Source organism: Podarcis filfolensis (assembly GCF_964270895.1).
Source record: "Podarcis filfolensis genome assembly, chromosome: 1".
Lineage (NCBI taxonomy): Eukaryota > Metazoa > Chordata > Lepidosauria > Squamata > Lacertidae > Podarcis > Podarcis filfolensis.
The window spans coordinates 58,959,249-58,977,216 of NC_139604.1; the positions used below are offsets into that span (position 1 = coordinate 58,959,249).

The 17,968-nt window shown below is 39.1% G+C and overlaps 1 protein-coding gene across 35 annotated transcripts in view; it reads right to left on the bottom strand.

Moving 5' to 3' along the window:
• Window positions 1-208: 208 nt before the first annotated feature.
• Window positions 209-17,968, bottom strand: part of PPP6R3 (protein phosphatase 6 regulatory subunit 3) — a 63,780-nt gene continuing 46,020 nt past the window's right edge. For 10 of the 35 annotated variants that reach the window (XM_083597517.1, XM_083597549.1, XM_083597524.1 and 7 more), the window contains 10 exons: window positions 17,761-17,847; window positions 16,114-16,211; window positions 12,972-13,026; window positions 11,059-11,189; window positions 10,257-10,375; window positions 9,208-9,361; window positions 8,214-8,317; window positions 7,303-7,453; window positions 3,795-3,917; window positions 209-1,679 (listed from right to left, as the gene is read on the bottom strand). In XM_083597517.1, coding sequence (XP_083453643.1) covers window positions 1,628-1,679; window positions 3,795-3,917; window positions 7,303-7,453; window positions 8,214-8,317; window positions 9,208-9,361; window positions 10,257-10,375; window positions 11,059-11,189; window positions 12,972-13,026; window positions 16,114-16,211; window positions 17,761-17,847 — 1,074 coding nt within the window. In that variant the 3' untranslated portion in view covers window positions 209-1,627. Of the gene's footprint in view, window positions 1,680-3,794; window positions 3,918-4,236; window positions 4,255-7,302; window positions 7,454-8,213; window positions 8,318-9,207; window positions 9,362-10,256; window positions 10,376-11,058; window positions 11,190-12,971; window positions 13,027-16,113; window positions 16,212-17,760; window positions 17,848-17,968 lie in introns of all 35 variants that reach the window. The other 25 variants (XM_083597546.1, XM_083597538.1, XM_083597516.1 and 22 more) reach the window with 5 other exon arrangements.

The following is a 17,968-nucleotide window of genomic DNA, read 5'->3' on the forward strand; positions in this document are numbered from 1 at the left end:
AATGGAACATGGGAACTACCAGTGAGCTGGAACTGACAGCATCCACTTTTGTTTTGTAGTAGGTAAGCAGCAACATGCTTCCTGTTTTGCTACTTGATGTAGAAGATCCCTCCAATATAGCAAAATGTTTATTTGAAATGCAGGTGGGAACACTTTACATGAACACTGCATTTTGAAAAGCTAAAAATAAGGGAAGAATAAAATGAAGTACCAGTATACATTTGTCTTTATTTCTGTATGCAATGTAGTATTAGGCACATAGCTTGGGACACTTTCTAAAATAAGTCATTGGCCATTGTTTAGAGTATCCTTTTGGCTTTTAAATACTGGTCAGGAAAACAAATGATGTAAAAATAAATGACTAACTTTCTATGAAAAGAAATAAAAATGGATTTGCATCTAAAAGTGCAAGAGGTGAAGTACTTTAACCCTTTCACCAGACAATGTGGCAATATACATTATATTGCTTGTTTGAGAAGGCGGTTGGAATTTTATGACATAGAAAATTATAAATTACAATTAGTTTCCATAATCACTATATATATATACACAAGCCAGTTATGAAAAAAAAACTGGTTTAAAACTTACAAATGAAAAACTTCACACAGATCAAAACAGTGAAAGTATAACAATTAACATGCTCAAGTGCCCAATTTTGATATTTAAAAGATATACCTTTAAAACACATGAACTGTAATTACATGAGCAGCATGGGCATTTCATTATATTTAGTTGATTTGTCAAAAGGATTACAGTGTTTTAAATATGAAGATTGTTCCAAAAATGTTTAATTTTATAATGCTCTGAATTAAAGTACATCTTGGTGAATGGGTTAAAAAAGGTGAATCACTTAAAATACACAACAAGCCATGTGCACTTCAAAAATATTCTAGTGTTTCACCTGTAAGGTATTGTTTCAAGCAAACAAAGACTTAACAGAATGTATGGCTTTACAGTAACATCAATTTGTCAACTAAATTGTAGCAATAAATACTTAAAATCTCTACCCATAGACTTACATTTTGATCTGGTTTAAACAATACAGAAAACAATTACCAATTGAAAATCTGCTGTAAAATGTTGAACACCAAAATTCTTTTAAAATCATTTTTCAAAATCTAAAACCAAAACATTTAAAGGGCATTGCAGGTGAACAATTCTTTGCCAAACTGAAAGAAACATGGACTTCAGATATTTTTAGGGTGAAATATTATGAAAACTGCTAAATACTTTGGTCACTAATTGTCAAATAGTTATGCCTCAAATACATTAGATTTGTGTATTCACTTTTTTATAAAACTATTCTTACAGCCATTTTAACTATAGTATCACTACTTTTGTTACTAGGGTGGCAAGATCTTATTTCACAGGCCACCCATCATTTAGAACAATACAATTATAAACATACGCAAAAATTTCTTGGTATTTCTCAATGTGCAATTTTTACACTTATGAATTTCTGTACAATGTCTTAAAATCTAGAATATAAATGTTGCTGGTCCTGATCCCTTGCGAAATTAGTGCAGCATTGACTGGCTCCAAAATTACTCTAGATGAAATCCTCAAGAGACATAAATCCTTGCATATCAGTTCATATTCTTCAGCCAACAGCAGTCAATATCACATATCATACAGGGCCATTAACGGATGCTTCTGCTAGAAGAGCTTGTTGATCAGTCCTAAGAAGTTAAAAAATGTGGAACCAAGTATTAACACAGTGCAACTTTACATTACTTAAAAAATGCAAAATGAGGAAACAGATAGAAGTTGTGGTGCTTGGAGCCCTGCCGCCTCTTTCCCTGAGCATGTGCAGAGCAGCTCTTTGTGCACACTTGCCTAACCCTCCTATGGCCATTTCTGGGCAGTGAGTACTGGCACTCCCCCCCCCCCCGAAAAAAAAGCACTGGGTAACACTTTGCTTTTCTAGCACCACAATCCTGAATTACTTGATTCCAGAAATACTGTGGAAGATGAGAACAGAAAAATGGGAGGAACCACTTTTGAAAGCACTAAATTTGAGCTGTTTGAGGGCCGGTGTAGGAATTTAAGGAAGGTGATCACATCAGATACTCTAAACGAGAGCTTTCCAAACTGTGTGTCACAATACTTTAGTTGCAGTGTGTAGGTATGTCGTGCAAACACTTCCTGCACTGCTCCTGGGGCTGAAAAGGGGTTAGTTTAACCTCCGGTCACAAAACGATGCATGTCTAAAAACTGCCACCAACATGAAAAGTTGGGAAAGCTCTGAACTATGAAATGAAAATATTTTGGCAGCAGTGCTCGTAAGGAAGCTTTACATGAGACAAGGGTTGTATTTAACTTTAGTCCTACTTGGAGCCACTGAAGTTAATAGACCTACCTTAGGTTCATTAAGTTCAGTGGGTCTACTCTGAGAAGCACTAGCAAGGGATACAGCCCAAAGTGGGGAGCAATCACAGACATCAAAAGAATCAGCCTTTAGGCCTGTTTATAGTCTCAGATGGTCATGTTACAAGACAAAAGGAGATGGCTGAGGCAACTCAGTTACATTGATGTGGGCCTTACAAATATTTGAGTACGGGTGCTCACAAAACAGTGCTTCTGCTTAAATGTTTGCAAGCAGGAGAAAGGCAAGCAGGGGCATTTGCCTGCTGTGACCTGGGGCCATGCTCACCTTCATCCTTTGAGAGTGGCCAGTTCCCTTTTCAAAGCCCATTAACACACCTTGGGGGGGGGGGGAGCATCCAATTCTTGAGGAGGCATCTCCCATCCCTGACAGGAAGAAGAAATCTCAACAGAGTCTGGAGAGTAGCACCAGCACCTGTCTCCTTCCCATCCCTCAATGTTAGTTACAGGGCCCCAGGAAGGCAGTGGCAGAGGGCTGTTTGCAAACCTCCAGGTACGAACAGAGATATAAAATTCCCAGAAATGTTGACACCGAGGAGAAGAGTTTTTCCCATTAAAAAAGAAATTTGGGGATAACTTTTTGTCTCTCAGTCTTCCTGTGCCAACCAGACAAAGCACTGATTTCCATAAAAAGAACGGGAGTGGAGAAGAGACTATGAATCAGTGAATGTTAACCTGATGTTTAATCAGCATCTTTCAAAGCTACGTTACAGTCATACCTTGGGTTGAATGTGCTTTGAGATGAGCGCGTTCGAGTTGCGCTCCGCGGCAACCCGGAAGTAATGGAGCGCGTTACTTCCGGGTTTCGCCACTTGCGCATACACTCAAAATGACGTCACGCACATGTGCAGAAGCACCGAAACATGAGACACGCGGACACAGGTTATGTTTGCTTCTAGATGCGAACAGGGCTCCAGAACAGATCCCGTTCACATCTAGAGGTACCACTGTATCAGTTTCTGCTTCTTTGTATCTGTCATATAAATCATGGACTTCTGAAAGGTAGAGTACAAGTGCATGACTACTTCCACCCAACACAACAGTTTTTCATCCATAAAGGTTTTTCTTCCATTGTTAAATAAAAGCTATAAGGTTCTTGGGACTGTGGTCCACATATTCTTCCTTCTCTGCTTTTAAATATATTTTTATTTCAATTTGCCTTTGGCTGAAATGGATGGTCTGAATTTTTACCGTTTAAAACACTGTAATAGTGCTTTATTATAATTGCCTTATGCTGCTTTTAGGTTTAAAATTTTAGATACAGTACTAATTTTTAAAAATGCTTGTGTGATACCAAATAAGCTGCCTTTGGTCTTTTGGCAAGGCAGAATACATATCCTTAAATAAATCCTTCATTCCAATGGTAAAAGAAACCACACAGTGAAAGGAATATGGCAATAAAGAGCTACCTCTGTTCTAGACTGCTGCTAGCAGGCTGCGGAGTGACAGGATTTTCTTCTGCAGCTTCTGTGTTCTCCTCCACCACGTATTTACAAGAAGCATCTTGCGAGGTAGACAATTTTCCTTCCTCACTAAAGAAACAGGTTACAGTTTTATTTGTGCCTTCAACATTTGATATCATCATGCATTAGTGGGAGGCTTAGGTAGAAAGGGTCCAGAGGTCACATGCAAGTAGATTTTTAGAAATATGATTGAAACATGGAAAACAAGCACAAGGTTGTGGATTCTGGTCACATTCATCACTGGCATCAGTTTATGTTCACTTAAAAGGGAACTGGACTGGAAAAAATGCAGGATGTAAGATTACAGAGTAGTAAAAAGAGGAATAAAGAATGTACATGGTGCCCAAAATGGAAAAGAAAAAAAAAACATTCATTATCCTTTACATACCGATAGGATTTCAACACTCTGAAGCCAAAAGTGAGGGGGAGGGGGGGAAAGAACAGAAAAGGAATGTAAAAAAAGACCATTAAGAAACTCCTAGAAAAAATAGCCCTTGGATTAAGCCCTATTTATGCAGCAGCCAAAAAGTCATGGTTCATTACGTGAGTCTTCTAAAGTGTGAGCCCAAACTTGCAGTCTGAAGTGGTACAATCTGGACTCAATATTTCTTCCCCTACCCACTTGTTTGTACTAGGCCTCAATCTAGATTAGAAACTGTTTGTGAGCAGATACATAAGCAGTATAGAATAAATTGTTCTCAGCTTCCAAAAGAAAAGAATAGAGTACAACTTTTGAAAAAAAAGTATAAAATATCTAAGTGGATATCCTTTCCCAGTCCCCACTCACTTTTTTTGGGGGGGGAGAAGCGTAATTATCACGTGTGCACTCTATAACTTAATATATACCCATGTATCTTCAGGTATTTGTACTTTAGTACAAAATACTATAATGAAGCAGCCCTTAAATAAAGAAAAGAGCAAAACACAGAACAACAGCAAAGTGGGATGATGCTGACAGAATAAAAATAAATAGCTTAGCTAAGCAAATCATTAATTTGCACAACTGTACATTCAGCTATACCTTCAGATGTATTTATGGTAAAACAAGATGGCATCCATGATTAACGCAAACATGAATATAAGAACATTCAACTGACCATGAATGTTCCTTATCATTGTTGGATGAAGGGGATCCAGACTGGCATCGGCTCCTACAACTTAACCTTCAGGGAAGGCTTATGGAAATTAAGCAAACTTTGCCCCTTTCATATGGAGAAAGCTCAGTTTGAGACATGGTGAACCTGATAGAGTCAAATCTTTGAATTTTAAAAGAAACAGTGTAAAACTACACAGGTAGGCAAACTAAGGCCCAGGGGCCGGATACAGCCCAATCGCATTCTAAATGCGGCCTGCGGACAGTCCAGGAATCAGTGTGTTTTTACATAAGTAGAATGTGTCCTTTTATTTAAAATGCATCTGTGAGTTATTTGTGGGGCCCGGATGCAGCTTCAAAAGTATCAATCTAAAGTGGATGAATAGGCGATAAAGTGATCCACAATGGGAAAGAAAATCATAATTCACATATATTTACGGGATCTGAACTGGCAGTGACCCAATCTTCGTGCCACTAGTGGCTAACTTGATGAAAATGCGGAGGTCATATAGAACAGCTTAAACCACTCCTTGTCATCTTGGTGTCAATTTTTGTTCTTCAGGACAGCAGGAGACACTTTCCTTTTTTCTGAGCACTTATCCCACCTGCATAAGAAAGTGAAGGCCACACCATAGCCGCCAAGCTGCAGGGGTGGGGGAAGCCACAAAAAGGACTGAGAAGCGATGCAAGTGCGCCTCCCAAGGTGTGATGTGCTGGAGGTCAAATTCCTCTCAAGCCTGTTGCTTCAAAATGAAATCGTATTCACTTGAACGGTGCCAGATTAAACCCTGTGGAGGTCCCTAGGTAGTCGAAATTTGGGGGGCCTGTCATGTGAATGCTCTAGTGGGATGAACTAGGGAAGATTGGTTGTAACTTTCTTTCAAGATCAAATCAATATTATTTTGATCCATTGTCATGGGGCCCCTAAAAAGCATGGGGCCCTTAGGCCAGTGCCTACTCTGCCTATTTGGTAATCCTGCACTGCGCTTGAACTTAGCCAAGTAAATGTTTGAAAATGTTGTCATGATGCTAAAATTCCTGTCAGAAAATTGAATCAAATTTGAAATGGAGAGCAACACCAAAAAAAGGTGTTGTGTCTTAGAGAAGACTGGACAGTAGCAACTAGGAGGGGGTCACTTCCACAAAAGGAACAATGCTTGCTTCATTTTCAAAAGCCCTGCCTCAAGAACAAATTGTAGTTAATTATTTACCTATCTCGCCATTTATAAACCCATCCTATATCTGACACACATTTATATGAACACACAAACACACACACACACACACACACACACACACACACACACACACTCTGCCATCAGGTTCAGCCAACTCTTCATATAAACAATGAGCAAGAAACAGTAAATAAGCCCCCACAAAAAGCTTGGGCAAAAAGGTGCATCTTTAATCAGCACCAAATAATACACCATATCAGTGTCACATGTTCCTCAGAAGGGAGATCATACCAGATTGGACACCAACACTGAGAAAGCTCTAGCATCTGGACATCCTTCTCCAACAATAAAGGAAAATAAAGTGGCTGTGTAACAGGATGAAAGGATTTTGCCAGTGAAAACCTACTAAAAGTGCAACTGCCAATATGAGCAGCTTATTTTGATAGAAGAGAATATGCTAGAGCACAAAACTGTTCTGGCCAGAAGACAAACTAGCAAGGATAACTTGAGAGACTAGTCAACCGCGTGCGACGGGGTTTCCATTTTAAGAACAACCATTTTTGGGAAGTGTTTTAGGGTCAGCCTCGTCACTCTCTTATGTTCCACTAAGATGCATAACATTTGCACACAACTTTAAAATGGTGGTGGTATCCTTTTTCTAAAGCAACAAATAATTCAGATATGGAACTGGATTCTGTGACCAGGCTTTGCTAGTGATAAGCTGCATACTATGCCAACTGCTTTCAGTTAAGGAAACCAAATATTTTATTTAGTAAATGTATGCCCTGTCTTTCTTTTAAAATGCCTGGTGTGTCTTACAACATAATTAGAACATTAGGGGGAAAATAAGAAATAAAAAGGCAACAGACAAATTTAAGAGACAGAAGATGCAGGATCCAGCAGCTCATATGTCAGCAGATTAAAATTTCTTTAAAAAAAACCTCCCCCCCCCAAAAAAAATCTGGTCACTGAAATCCACAAAACAAAGGTATATGCTAAACATTACACCTGGTGGCTACAATCAAATCACACTTAAAATCTTTAATTTTGTTGTAGGAAGTTCTCTGTTTTGCCATGGATTTGTTTTTAAATGCTTTTAAAATGAAAGATGGCATGCCAGGCCAACATTTAAAAAATTAAAATGATCAAAACCCATGCTCTGAATCAAGCCATAGTGTTCTCTTACCTTTTGAAGACAGCAGTTTCAGTTTTAGCATCTACAGTAAGGCTAAGGGTCTCCTTCATACTGCCATTCATTACTGTTTCAGTCACCTTGTCTGCATTTTCTACATCATCTTCTCCATCAGAACCAGCCTCCATTGCAATGCTTCCTGCAGCTGTAAATACAAATTTGAACAGCTGAAAAGGCTTCAGGAGCTAATACTGATTTTTATTCTGGAACAATGTATTTTTTGCCATTTTTACAGTTGTACATTATCACAAAATAGAAACACGATCGTTTAGATAATAAACGGTAGATAATAGTTTAATTTTCTATATTAACAACCCCACCTCCATTTTCTAGTCTATTTGGCAATTTGGATCACTTACAATAGCTAGCTAATCACATTTGAAGCCACATCAGAGGGTTTTAATACCTCTTACATATCCATCAGTGATGTAATTTGGAAGAAATTCAGTGGCATAGTTTCAATTTCCATTATTTTAGAAAGCAAGACATGCTTATCCTATTTACACAATTGATGTGTTTGTACATCATGAAAAACCATAGTTTATTCTGATGTGCATAAGCCACAGAGCCCTTTCCCTCCACACATGTAGCTGGGATGAGGATGTAAAAAAAATAAATATTATTTTTACTTTCAGTTATTTGCCATTTGTCCTGTTGGCTAGCATTATAAACTGATTAACACTAACCCTGGTCTGTTTCAAACCTGGCTTGTTTAAACTAGACATATGGCAAACAGCAGGTAATTACAACTAAAAGCTCCCAAAATTCTTCCAGCGGCCAGCCACACAGGAGGAGCAAACACATGAACCAGAGGCTCACTGTGATTTGTGCAAGTAATGATAAACAATGGAGTATCAAATGCATATACAGCCATATGTGTGTCTGCATTATTTAAGTGCTTTTACCTTCTGGTTGCGTTGCAAGTGCTACATTTGCACTCAGAGGATCCATGGGCTCTGTGCTGGTTTCCATCTCTACGGGTGAATTACTTCTTAAGGAATCTTTTGGACTTTGAAAGAAAACGAAAGCTTTGATGAATTCCATTTTTAGTGTTTATCAAAGTAAGTATGTTGGAACTATATTTTAGATTGGTTAAGCAGTCTGCCCATTCTGCATCATGTGAGTAGATGCCTCAACATTTTGTGCTGACAATTTGAGAGTTCTAGAAAACATTCATGTGCAATCAAAAGGGAATAAAAGGAAATGGAACACATATCAATGTATACAAGTTTATGGGAGTTTATGTCTATTTGAAAGCTAAAGAATCATTTATAATTTCAACTCTCCCTGTTGTAATTAGGATATGAAGGGAAAAGACTGCAACATGAGCAGAGAACCTAAATTATTTGACTTCTACATATTGCAATCACAGAAACATAGAAATAGCTGGAGAGCTGAAAAAGCACCATGTTACAGAGGAGAAGATACTGCAGGTGGTGCTGCGACCAAAAATAAAGTAATTTGTGTCTTTTTGGTGAGCAGTTGACAAAAGAAAATGTTTTCACTCCCCATATATTTGCTTTGGGGCTGCTGACTTGAGTACTCTATAGCAATTCTCAAATGCCAGAACAGAACAAATAGAACCAAGTGAGGAGACAACTTTCCTGCACTTATGTCTCCCCCTGCCCACCCCGTAGTTCTCCCTATAGCTCTCTTATCAATTCAGAGATACATATAAACATTTTCACTTCCCATAATAAAATTAAACTGCAGCTTTAAAAAGGCTCCCTGGGAATGAATCTTTTCAATTCAAGGTCTGCTTAAAACCAAATCCCTACACTCACAGACTCAGAACTCCCTCAATTTTCAGCTTAGCTCATGAAAAGAGTATCAGCGCTTTCACTCAAAATTAAATTCCATTTGATTCACAAGACCTGAAGCAACACAGTACTTTCCTACCTTAGTGAAGATGTGAACTCTGAAAAGGAGGCCCAGCCAGTTTCTTTTGCTGGCATCGGCTCTTCTGTGCTCCAAACGTCAGACCCAACAGAATCCAGATTCGTACCATGTGTTGTTTCCATAGGAACATCAAAGTTAGCTGACCAGTTAGGTGCTGGAAAGATTGATACATTTATCATTTTTTAAAAAGCAAAAAACTAAGAAAGCAAAAAACTGCCATAGGGCTAGGACTTAAAATATTAGATTAAAACAGATTTGGGAATTCCTTGGGCAACTTAAAACAATGCACACCTCATTAAGGAACATATATGATTTCAAAAGTACAATATTAGAATATTCCATTCCAAAACCCTCTGGATTTTAGATTTCTCCAATCCTAGTAACCCTCAGTCCTCCAAAATATGTTTCCTATTCCAAAGGTTTGCCTGAATGTTTCCTTTAGCTCAAGGCAGAATGATCCTAAGGTTTAACTGGTTCAACAAATATTTGAGGCTTTGATTCAGACTTGCCTTGTTTCAACCCCAAAGCTTTAGTCACACATCTGTGCTCAACACTGGCATTTTAATTGCCACCATGTGTTTGATATACTATTGCTTATGTGGTCAATTTATCCCAAAACAAAGAAGGGAAGTTCTAACCAGTGAGTCCTGTTTCACTTTTGAGTGTTTCTGGACAACCTGTTTTTTGATCATTCATCCTGATTTGTCTTGCAAGGAAATTAGACCATGTTGGCTGTTTAATGAGCATTCACTCTGATTTGTTTGTTGGGGGGAAGGTTAAGATGACATTGCATCAAATAATGTGTTATTCCCACACTTTCCATTGAATTACCCCATCACTTTACTTACTTCAAAAAGTTTGATGTTTTGGGGAAGCAGGCTCCAATAAGCTTTAATTGCACAAGCAGAGTTTAATGGTATGCGAAGGAATCTCACTTGAAAATAATGGCAGTCTGGAAGTGACCTTCCTTAATAGAATTATGCTTGTCTGAGATTTCCACTTCCAGTATCTTAAAGTGAGCAAGAAGCAATCGCATAAAAACTACTTACCTTCATTTAAATCTACTTCCATCTTGTCTTCTGTATTGGTGCTTGACTCAAACAAGTCCTGCTTTGTTCCATCCTCTTCTTCAGAATCTGTACTCTCCTCACTGTCTGTACTGCCTGAGCTTTTTTTTAAAAAAAAAAAAACAAAAAACATACACATACAGAAATATTATTTCTACCACCCAAGGGGGTTTTTGGGTTTTTTTGCCATTTTTTGCCTTGATGACACAAAAGACAACCACGGAATCTAAACTTTCCCACGGTTAATGGCAAAATTCCCACCAAACAAAACAATCTCTAGTTGGGATGTAATACTAAGCCAGGGATCATTGCTCTTGCTGGCTAGAGGGGAGAAATGAAGCTGGATCAATCTTTGAATTCCGGCAAAACATTAATTAAGGTTTACTGTGACATGTGAATTAGGTCACTTGCATCATCTAATTCAGGTATCCTTGACCTTCTCAGACTCAGAATCCACTTTTAACCCAAACATGAATTCAAGGCCCTATTTCTTAATTTTTTACCATGTATTTTCATGGTGGTAGTGCTCCTGTTGTGACCCACTTTGGATCAGGACACAAGCCTGACTTAACCAGTTGAAGATGTGCGATCTTATGAAGACAACAGTAGCATAGGGATAAGAGTATCATCCCGATTACTGCTGGAATGTAATATATTCATCTTTGCAATACTCTTCCTAAAAGCACCTGTCACAAGCTTATCAGTGCTGAAATAGGTAAATATATTAGTTTTTAGATTAGACTTAATTAGAGGCAAAACATATTCCCTGACATCTTAAAGTTACCTGGATCTTCTCTGAGATTCTGGTGCAAAAGCAATATGCTTCTCTTCCCAGATATCTTCTTCATCGGAACCACCATCATCAAACTGCTGTATTCTCTCCTTACAGCACGCCTCAAACAAAGCAATATTGCCCTAAACATAATAAAAAGCAAATAAATTACAAAGACTAAATTCACCACTCATGAACACTGAATATCACATTTAGGTGGCTAGTCGCAATGTATGTTATGTTTAAAAAAACAAAAGCAACAACTCTGAAGTGTTACCCAACACAATTAATATTAATATCCCAAACTGTAAAGAACAGATAGGCTTCTGGTAGAAAGTATTTTGTTCTATGTTTAAAGCAAAGTTCAGATAGCGTCAGAATACTCTGCTGTTGTTCTTTAAATTTAGCATTAAAATTCTCAGAACATAATATCACCAGCTCATAGGTAGTTGACCACTTTAAACTGGTTGATTATGTGTTGGAGACTTCCTATGACCTCTCCTTCCAAAGAAATGGGCAACCACTGTCCTACTCAATGAGTCCCCCCCCCCCAAATAATAATATTCGCACTGGTATCAAGGATTGGTGCCAAGCTGAGTGAAAACAGCGTGGAAGACTTGCATATTGCTTTCACTTCAACCGGTGCCCTCATCCTCTGGGAATACAAGATCCCTCCCAGAGGACTCTGGGTTGATCTCATTTCCTGGGACGAGTACTTGCAAGGGAGAAGCAGCATATGTATTTTCTCTAGTCCTCACTGCAATTAGGAGATGGGGCAAGTTTTCCTCTGGAACACAAGGGAAGCCTCAAAGAACTTAAAACAGCTGACACTCCTGATCTGACTAGGAGAGTTCATAGCAGAGCCACAAAAAAGACCCAGCCTGTGGGCTGCCAGTTCACTGTCTCTGCCATAGCACATTAACTACCTTTATTACTCTGGCTGGGCATTCACTGTATCTGAAAACAATAGAACAAATGGGCAGTGATCATATACCAGAAAGAAGTGCTCTTAATGTTAATTAATAAAACTAGAAAGGGCCATGACCAATTCCGTCCCAAGATTAGGTCTCCAATAGTTTTACAGCATCAAAGAAACCTACACAGAGCCATCCTGAGAATAGCAAGGACTTTCCATGAGTCAATCCGCCCCACTCTGGCAATGCATTCCATCAGTTAACAGCTGATGTACTTTGGATGCTGCTTCACCAAGATGCCCCTAGATCTGCACCCGTTAAAACCATTTCTAGTCTCTTGTGAGGCGGAGGGACACAACTCCATTCTTCTTGAAAGCTTATAAACAGGGTTGATAAATTCTGGCTGACTTTAATAGTCAATGAACAAGTGGTTGCTAGGATTCTGCCTCCCCCCCCCCAAGTACAAGGTTCTGTCCCCAACTTGACGCCTTTGATACGCATACTGAGGTCAGAGACAACCCTGTGCTCTTGGCCAGCACCAAATGTGAAGCTGGGGAGCAGATGGTGAGGAACTAAGTCCTAGAACTGCACTGTGACTCTGCTTCCAAGGTGCTGCAAGACGCTTGGATGCACGACACCAAAAGCAGCTGCAGGTTTCTACTTCATCTTGCAGTTGGGAAGGGGGCGCAGAACATCTCTATAGTTATGCTGGGCTTCCTCTGAGCATGTTGAAAGTGCAACACAAGAGCAGGGCCAAGCCCAACTGTCTCCTTCAGCTCCAAGATTGGGTGGCAGAACACTCATCATGGTGACCAAAATTATGGACCCCTACCCATCAATATGTTTCCTGATAGATGCAGTGTTAAGACAGAAAGCCACAAAAAAATCTCTTAAAATGTTCCTCTTTACAAACAATACCACCAAAAAAGGGAGGCCCTCTCCACTCACACATAGAATGCGAACAAATAGCATCAATTTTGAATTTTACAATAGCTGCAAGAATATACTTACACTTTCATTTGTATTGAGGGTGAAATTGATGTCTGATACGCGATCAAAAGAAACACTGTGAACAAAGTACAAATTTATACACTAAAACAGAGAATAAATGGCATTCCACACAGACCCCTGAATTATTTCAGTTCACATCATTTTATAATTTCATGAAACTGATACATTATTTTCTACTACTAAACTTGTGAGGATTTTGACTGGTTACATCCAAAGAAGGAGCCAAGATCTCTGTCACAGGCTCACAGAGCTGAAGAAACAAACAAAAAAAGTATTGTGGAAAACAATCCTCACTACTAGTTACCTAAACTTACAGATAACGATGCTAAAACTGCCGTCAAATCAAATATTCTAATCCAGGAACAGATTAAACGATGAAAAGATTTAAGGGTGCCCACCTTCTTTAAACGAAGTATTAAAGCACTTTAATTTGTCAGTTCCAGCACAGCGATAACTTACTGTATGTTTGGCATGCAAAGGCATTCACTGTGGACTGCATCTCTCCCATTTACTCTAGGCAAAGACATGTGACCATGTTTTTTTCTTTATGAACCCCCCCCCCAGCTGTCTTCTCCTCAGTTGCATTCCATGGATAACTTGTAGCAAAATCATTTTGTAAGCCTAACCCCATATAAATTCAGAAGAGTAGTAATCTAGTTCAGTTGTGTGCATGCATGACAGAGTATGCACAGGTGAGGAAGTGAATTGCTTCACATGCCAAACAAGAATGAAGCTTCACAGTAAGTAATCAATGTTCCATTCTCTTGCTTGGCGTGAGAGACATCCACTGTGGGTTGTGGAAGAGCCCTGTATGATGCTGGATGGGTTGGGTGAGATAGGTGGCTGTCTACTGCTTGTTAAAGACCACATGGCTGCTCAACAGATGTTGGGGGATAGGAACCTTGGTGGATAGAGCAGCAGAGGTGCCAGATGCAAAGTGGAGTGGACAGGTGTTTGGCTTCTCATGCTAATGGATGTAGACTGATCTACCATACCAACGTACAGCCATTGTAAGTCCAAACAACACTGAACTAGACAGACCAATTGACTGACTTGGTTAAAGGCAGTTTGCTATGACAAATGGTGACTACTGGAGAGAATGTACAGCAATCCCTCCTATTTCGTAGGGGTTCAGTACGAAGGTTTACGTGTATACATGAAAACTGCATATAGTTAAACTCTTGAAGCTGCCCTGAAGCTAGTGGGTGGAGGGAGAGATAAAGAGCACCCACATACTCCCAAAGCTGGTACACCGAGTGGGCTTCCCCCAGCCAGCAAGGTCAAGAGCATAAAAGTTATTTTCACCCAAAGTCTGCTTGGGTTACCCAACACAAAAAGAGCTTTTAAGCTAGCTCTCTGATTTGCTTGCTGGGCAAGGCCCATTCGATGCACTGGCTCTAGAAGATCAGCGATGTTCATGTGAAATCTCGAGAGAACATCCCATGGCCTTCCAGAACTGGCATGCTGAGCAAGCAAGGTGGAGAGCTTGAACACACCTTTCGCAAAGAAGACCTGGCATGAAAAGAGCTTTTAAGCTCTCTGCCTTGCTTGGGAATTGACTTGTGCAATTTCGGCCAACTGCATATAACTGAAAACATGCAAGTCAAATGTGCGTAAGATGAAAGAGAGGGTCTGATCACCATTAGCTACTCTGGTCTTTGTAGAGCGATATACTGAGCCCAGGGTGGCATCTGCTATGAATTCTGGTGGTTGGATTATTAATGTTATTATTAGGAACATTCTATGAGAATCAATCAGAAAATAGGGATTCTAAACTTCTCAACAAATTCTTATTGAAAAAGGAAGATGCATTTAGTAGGATCTAAAGTAGGCCTTTGAGCAGCCTTTACCTGATCTATGGAGCCCTGGCTTTGTACAGATTGCATCACCAGATGTTAATGATTCTCACTGGCTTGAATTATGCTGCTCTGCCATCTGGTGGCTGACTGAAAGCAATGCACCCGTTTCAGATGAGCAACATTGCACTGACAAAAAAATTTTTTTCCTTCCAGTAGCACCTTAAAGACCAACTAAGTTAGTTCTTGGTATGAGCTTTCGTGTGCATGCACACTTCTTCAGATACTTCTTCAGATACTTCTTCAGGTATCTGAAGAAGTGTGCATGCACACGAAAGCTCATACCAAGAACTAACTTAGTTGGTCTTTAAGGTGCTACTGGAAGGAAATTTTTTTTTTTGTTTTGACTATGGCAGACCAACACGGCTACCTATCTGTAACTGGAACATTGCACTGAGTTTTCTTGTCCCCCTTTAGACAGATTGTCCTTCTTTCTTTTGAGTTCGGTTTCCCCAGTGATCCAATATGGTGGATGCTCTGGTACAATTTTTCTTTTCCACTCATCTCTGCCTTTGGCAAATGGGACTGATAGAACACACAGCGGACACTCCCACACCAAACAGGGAACTAACCATTTTCCTTTACTATTTGGGAAGTAATGGGGGGGGGCGGTTTCACTGTTTCCATAAACAGATATGAAAACAAAACAATTGGTGCATATGCTTGCAGCCAGTCACAGGAAAGAGATCCAGCTACAGTACATAAATTAACTCACATTTTAAAACTGGGTAAGTTCTTACCTGTTCCAAACCTCCAAGGGCACACATTTAAAATATAATGAACTGACAGTACCAATCAAATCTAGTAATATTATTGAACTCAAAGGATAAGCTAAATTAATCAGGTCTATGTTCACAACCTTCACTTATGCAAAAATTACACCATATGGATTAGCACCATACAGAACCCCACAGAAGTTGTGCTGGTTATATCAATCTTCTATGAAAAGAAAACTTAATCAGAAACCTGGTACACAGTGCATTCAGAACACAGTACTCTGGATTGGGATAAAGAGGCTTCAGAGAGAGAAATCAACTATGAGCATTCTGGTCTATTATTTTAGTGACAGTCATAAGAAGAGTTTGCTTCATAAATGCTAGGGATAGAGGCGTTAGACATGAGGCATAATTTAAAGGGAAAATTCCTCTTATGAGTGCACAAAATGTGTAACTGGAAAATGAACAAGCTGACTATACACAGATTATAACTAGAGAGACAGCCACTAACCATTGCAACACAAACAAATGGAAAACAAAAAGGCAGACATTAAATTTTAAAATACTCACTTGCCGATATCATCTTGGTCAGCAAACTTCTCATCGTTGAAGCCAAACTGGTCAATAAAATTGGACGTCATTTGTTGCATCTGATAATCAGAAAAGGCCTGGCAACCCCAGGACCAATGACAGTGATATAATGATTCTAATAATAGTCTAAATACTACTTGCCCATTTCGCTCCAGAAACACTTTCTCCTAAATTATATATCTATGAACTATCGAATGTTGAAACTTGGGGGCCTTGGGGCAAGTGCTTGTTAACAGTTGCTCTTCTGTAATGATTCGGTTACTTTTTCATAAAGTAATAATTAACTTTGGCCTGAAGTTACTCTTTTAAAAACTATAGGTAAAAAGGCAACAAGAGTTTGGATACTCTTACAGAAGTAGCTTGAAGAGAAACAGTGTGACATCTCCATCAAATTATTTGAAGAAGATACAGGGAAGCCTTTTTTGGATCCAGCAAAAGTTACATATATTTTGGAGGCAGTATCTACAAAGCAATTTCCTTACTAAGAAGGTTGCATCCACTAACATGGTTCTGGTAAATGAATTAGGTGCCTTGTGATGCCACCAAACAAGGCATTCAACAAATATTTAAGATAGCATCTTAATTTTCTGCATAGGCCACAGAAAAAAGAAAAGCTATTGCAACAGTCTGGAGCTCTTTTAAGTAAGCATGATCCAGAGTAATTTTTCAAGCTGTCGTCACTAACTGCCTAGAATAATCTAGACTCAGATTTGAGGAACTACCATGGCACAGATGAAGACAGCTTTTATGCCCATGGATGGAGAAATCCCCAAAGTGCATATCAGGAGACAGGGGGAGAAAGAGGCTAATTCTAGAATTGCAGTTAAACTAAGGCTACATTTTCAGACAGTAAAGCAAATTTTTCAAGTGCCTTCTTTGAGTACACAGCCAGAAACTGGGTGATTTTGTCAGAAAGAGAACTGTGCTAGAAAAAATAGCCTCTAAAGCACTAGTCATATATGCCTTTGGTGGTACAACTGGCAACAACCATTTCTGCAGGATCAGAGGTACACAAGACTGTGGGAACATGTGGTCTGCTTCCCCTCCCAGATAAGATTATAACCCTCTTTTAGTTCCACAGTCATGAGCATAAAAGAAAAGTTAACTCACAATCAGGTGATAATAGACTACAGAATATATTCATTTCACTAATAACACAAGTATTTCCAGCTTGAGGGGGCAACACATTTGTGAAAGCAGGTAACTACACTTTTAAGTTTGCCAACTGGAACACCGAAAAGAATTAACTGCCTTAACTCTTACAGGTCAGTTCACACGATGTTCCAATCAGCCAAATATGGTTTGCAGTATTAAAAACATGTATTCTGAACTCTCCTTATGTCTCCTCAGGAAGTTGCAACTGACAAGAGTTGTTAGAGGATTGAAATTCTAATCAAATTAATGATACAGACCAAAATTACTTACATCCTGGAAGTTGTGACCATACATAGCCCTCCCCCCAAAATTCCACAGTTTTCAGGACATGCCTTCAATTCTTCCCTCATCTTAAAAATGCTAAATCTAAGTTTTAAAAGTTGCAAATTCCCGAGGCAATCGTCTCACCCAAGTTCTTTTCAATTAAGGCATCAATGCAAACAATTGCAAACAGTCCAGAGTTTGACTCACTTGCTGTAAAGAGGAATCCTGCGAGAAACCAGTTTCTTTAAAATCAATTTCATCGTCACTGGATGAATGTATATGACAAGTAGTAACCTAGAGACAGAACAATTAAAGAATTAGTGTCAGAAAAAGGGTTTAAAACAATACGCCCAAAATAAAGTCTGTAATTTTTAAAATTCCTTATAAGAAAACAAACCTAACAACTATATCACAT